The sequence below is a fragment of the Sphaeroforma arctica genome (genome assembly GCF_001186125.1).
Source record: "Sphaeroforma arctica JP610 unplaced genomic scaffold supercont1.2251, whole genome shotgun sequence".
Lineage (NCBI taxonomy): Eukaryota > Ichthyosporea > Ichthyophonida > Sphaeroforma > Sphaeroforma arctica.
Genome location: NW_014038307.1, coordinates 44 through 4,959, shown reverse-complemented (window position 1 = coordinate 4,959; position 4,916 = coordinate 44). Strand labels below are relative to the sequence as shown.

Sequence of the window (4,916 nt, the reverse complement as noted above, 5' to 3'; positions counted from 1 at the left end):
TGTGTGTGTGTGTGTGTGTGTGTGTGTGTATGTATTTGTATATATATATATATATACATGATATAATCGACTTTTGACAGGACTTGCACCCTATTGCTGTACCTGTTATTAGTCTCACATTCTGTCTCAGTTCAGCTAATCCTCATTCCATGACTGCGCTCTCGTCTGCACTCAGATCTCAACGCACAGCAATGCATATATAGAATATACCGCGATACGCGGTTTGGAGGGTTGCCTTATAAGGAATACTTTGCTGCTCTATTGGCACCTTCGATCAATCCGAGGAAGGTACAGTACCCAGGAGGTTTATTTTCACGCTTCAGTTTTTATTTCTCCTCATCACAATACCTACCTTTACTTTGGCGTTTATGGAGTAGATTTCACTCCAATCAACACTCACTGGCTGGCCACCTATAGCTCATTGCTTGCTTTGTTTCTTATACCTACCTACGCGGCTATCCGTGTCATTCGCAGTCCATCCGCAGCTGCTACTATTTACAAATTCAACCCGGAGGTCACTCAGTGGTGGGCGGAGGCCTGTACAACCCCGTCGCGAAAGAGGTATGTGAGAATATATATGCTAACATATCCTTATAAAAAAAGATATAGATATATATATATATATATATATAATGCTCATTGGGTCATCTTATCGTGTATACTTAACGTGCTACATACCCTTATCGTATATATTTAACATGCTACATACTCTGTGATGTGCTCATAGGTTCATCTTATCATATATACTTAACATGTTAAATACCCTGTGATGTGCTCATAGGGTCATCTTATCATATATACTTAGGCATATCCTGTGATATGCTCATAGAGTCATCTTATCATATATACTTAACCTGTTACATATCCTGTGATGTGCTCATAGGGTCATCTTATCATATATACTTATAGTGCTACATACCCTTATCGTATATACTTAACCTGTTACATACCCTGTGATGTGCTCATAGGGTCATCTTATTATAAATACTTCACCTGTTACATACCCTTATCGTATAAACTTGACATTCTACATACCCTGTGATGTGCTCATAGGGTCATCTTATCGTATAAACTTGACATTCTACATACCCTGTGATGTGCTCATAGGGTCATCTTATCATATATACTTGGCATACTGCATATCCTGTGATGTGCTCATAGAGTCATCGTATCATATATACTTAACCTGTTACATATCCTGTGATGTGCTCATAGGGTCATCTTATCATATATACTTAACATGCTTCATACCCTTATCATATATACTTAACGTGTTACATACCCTGTGATGTGCTCATAGGGTCATATTATCATATATACTTAACATGCTACATACCCTATCGTATATACTTAAACTATTTCATACCCTGTGATGTGCTCATAGGCTCATCTTATCATATATACTTAACCTGTTACATATCCTGTGATGTGCGCATGGGGTTATCTTATCATATATCCTTAACCTGTTACATATCCTGTGATGTGCTCATAGGGTCATCTTATCATATATACTTGACCTGTTACATATCCTGTGACGTGCTCATAAGGTCATCTTATCAAATGTACTTAACCTGTTACATACCCTGTGATGTGCTCATAGGGTCATCTTATCATATATACTTAACATGTTACATACCTTGAATTGCGCAGTTGAAGGCCGTTCGCACAGCCCTGTTAGCAGACAGTGCCGCAGATGAGCTCAGAGGAGTGCTTAAGAGCCCGCGCTTTAAGAAGTTATTTGGGGAGGGTCTGGAAAATAACGATAAAAGTAGATTGAAATCGACACCCCGAGGTTTGTTTGTTGCTCTCATGTGTGTTTATCTACTGACCTTCTCCTTTTTGTTTTGGGTTGAGATGCGTGTAGGTAGCTTCTATCGATGGGGTTTGTATCTCCGCACACAGACACATGTGTGTAGCTTCGAGTAGTCCACTCTTCAAGGCTTCGAACTGACAATATTCCCGATTTTCTGCCCCTCGAATCGGATCCGCGGCTCATTTTGGTTCTGCTATTCAAGCGTATCCAAACCAGTCGCATCTCACAACGCCTCACTTGTTATATCTCCCACATCCAGGATACTCCGTCGACATGGCAAACATCGACCTAATAAGATACAAGAGCTTTACAGTGTTTGCAAAGATTGACGATTCCTATTTAGGTACGCCGAAGCTAATGACAAGGATCGTTGAGCTCTTGACCGCGCTCCATCCATTCAATGTCGCTTTAGATCGACTTGCTGGGCTGCTCTAGTACAGTCCAGATTTCAGGCCAATTAAACATGACACACTCACATACACACATCGGACCTGACCCGGTTGTAATACGGTTTAGGGTTTAGGGGTGTGCCATAGATGTTGTTGGTGACATAGTTGATACATGTTGTATCTGCATGGACAATTCGTGCTATATATACACGGATAATGCATGTCACATATGCATGACAGGTGTAGGTTTTCTTCGTATGTATATCTACTAGTAACGGTCCGCTCGCGGGGGTGACCGCATTCCGTTTGCATTGAGTGTCGTCCCCCGCAATGGCAACCGTGAGCGATAAAGGGGAAGCACTCCAGAAGTACGTAAACGTTCAATTGGTCTTTAATTATATGGACATACATACACGAATTGCGAAAGAAATATGTTGAATTTTCACACCCCTTTACCAGCCCCCCCTCCTCCCGTTGTCTCGCATAGTGTCTTTCCTGATGACGATCAGGAGACATGTACGCCCGCAGACAGACTCGCACGTTCACCGCAACGCATGATAGAACATACATTCGTACTTGGAACATACTTCACATATAACCATACTTGGAACATACTTCACATATAACCATACTTGGAACATACTTCACGTACAACCATGCTTGGAAAATAATTTCAAATCATATACAAATACTCCTCCATTTCATTTTCACATCTAAATGATACATGAGCATGGTAGGGCGGGCGTGCTTTCGCCACCAATTAGAGCAGGTGGGCTAAAAAGTGTCTTCCAGTAACTTTTGGGCAGCGTTAAAATAGCCAGTAATTTTCGGGCAGCGTTAAAAATAGCCAGTAACTTTTGGGCGGCGTTAAAAATAGCCAATAACTTTTTTATCAAGTATACTTTTTTTTTATCGATATCCCGCCATGGACTGATTTGATATGCTTAAACAGGCTGCTGAAGTGTGCGTACGCCTTACCACACTCAAACTGCGGACAGATATGGTCCTTTTTAGGGTTTAGGGGTTTGGTTCTTTATATCGACATCCCGCCATGGACTGATTTGATATGCTTGAACAGGCTGCTGAAGTGTGCGTAAGCCTTACCACACTCAAAATGCGGACAGATATGGTCCTTTTGTCTTGTATGAACCGCCATATGACCCTTTAGGTTCCCTATATGGGCAGCGCTGAAGAGGCATCCCGGGTGCTTACAGGGGTACGGCTTCTCTCCGGTGTGAGTTCGGAAATGCTTATGCAGGTTGCCGGGGTGACTGAAGGTCTTGGTGCAGCCCTTAAAAGTGCACGCAAACGGTTGTTCGCGCGAGTGTGTGCGCGTGTGGTCTCTGAGCAGACTCTTGGCCTTAAAGGACATGTCACACCCCTCCCACACACATAAGAACGGTTTATCCTTGTTATAGTGACGTTCGTAGTGTGCTTTCGTCTCTTCTGCCGTCGCGCTGTAGTACGTACACCCCTCCCAGTCACATCCAAAGGTCACCGTTGCCTCGGGATCTATTTCTTCATCCTCCGCACTCTCTACACTCTCCAGAGGCTCTTCAGCAGGTTTTTCCTCGGGGTTTTCTTCAGAGATTTCCTCGGGTTCCTCATCAGACTTTTTCTTACGACGCCGTTTCGCAAACTTTCTCCTCATTTTAACCGGCGCACCCGGCGGTAATTTTCCTTCTTCGTATACAACTTTAACTAGCTCCGGGGCTGGCATAGATACGAATGGCTTGGGTAGTAATTTGGGTAGTTGTCGGACAGGTGCTCTCATGTACATCTGCGCATTGCCAGCGAATGCGGCCGTGTGTTGGCGCTTAAGTGGTGGTGGGAAGCCCACCCTAGCGCCCCACCCTGGCTTGTTGTGGTTGACCGTGGTTGTACTACTATCGGTCTGTGGTACCTGTCTTATCGATACACCCTGTGTCCGGGTCTCCTTCGCACAGTCAGAGTCGCGGCCAATAGCAGCAGCGCTCTCATGCTCGCCTGTATTAGTTTGCCCTTTATCCCTCTCCCAACTATCCGCGCTGTGTGCTGCACCCGTCTCCGGGTTTTTAGGGCCGACTGAGTCCTCATCTCTATGCATGGGGTTTGACACCCCCCCTGAAGTCCCGCTTGAATGACTGATGTTCGGTACTTCCCTAGATGTACCGCTCTCCTTGTCTATACTCTGACCGTCGGTATTGAGACCCACTTCGGCTGCTGGCGAGACTCTTTGCTCGGTCAGGGCAGAAACGGCCCTTTTTTTAACATTCTGCTCACCGCCGGGCCAGGTGCTGGTGACGGGCTCGTATGTGGTGGTCCACCTGTCCACTTTGGGTGCGAGTACATAGCGGTTGCATGCTAGATTGCCGAAGCCAAATGAGCACGAGACATTGTGCCCAAACTTGACCCAATCCTTCAGCTAAGTGGAAAAGAACGTGTGGTTGTGTGTACGTTTGAGCAAGTATGTAGAAGCAGGGGTGAGAGTTAAATGGAAATTATGTTTCTGTGTTTTGTGTATAATATAATACCATTTAGCAAGCAAATGAAGACAACATCGTGAATAAAAATGAAGACAAATATGAGGTATAATGAGCAGTTCTTTAGGCAAACAAATGAAAGCAAGGTCATCATATGTACCCAAACTATGCGAGCAACATACTAAGAGCAAATACAGTACACAACATTTGTATCCATGCACATCTACGCATATACATTTGAAAACAGCAAAA

General features: G+C 44.1%; 2 protein-coding genes across 2 annotated transcripts; one reads left to right on the top strand and one right to left on the bottom strand.

Moving 5' to 3' along the window:
* Window positions 1–175: 175 nt before the first annotated feature.
* SARC_12368 (hypothetical protein) lies at window positions 176–2,344 on the top strand (the record flags this gene model as incomplete). Its single annotated transcript, XM_014293528.1, has 4 exons — window positions 176–288; window positions 475–561; window positions 1,651–1,792; window positions 2,073–2,344. Coding segments are annotated over 4 exons (518 nt in total), but the record flags the coding sequence as incomplete, so codon positions are not given.
* A 734-nt stretch (window positions 2,345–3,078) lies between these two features.
* On the bottom strand, window positions 3,079–4,606 carry SARC_12366 (hypothetical protein; the record flags this gene model as incomplete). Its single annotated transcript, XM_014293527.1, has 1 exon — window positions 3,079–4,606. One exon carries the CDS (start codon window positions 4,604–4,606, stop codon window positions 3,236–3,238), a length of 1,371 nt encoding a protein of 456 aa, XP_014149002.1. The 3' UTR covers window positions 3,079–3,235.
* Window positions 4,607–4,916: the final 310 nt, after the last annotated feature.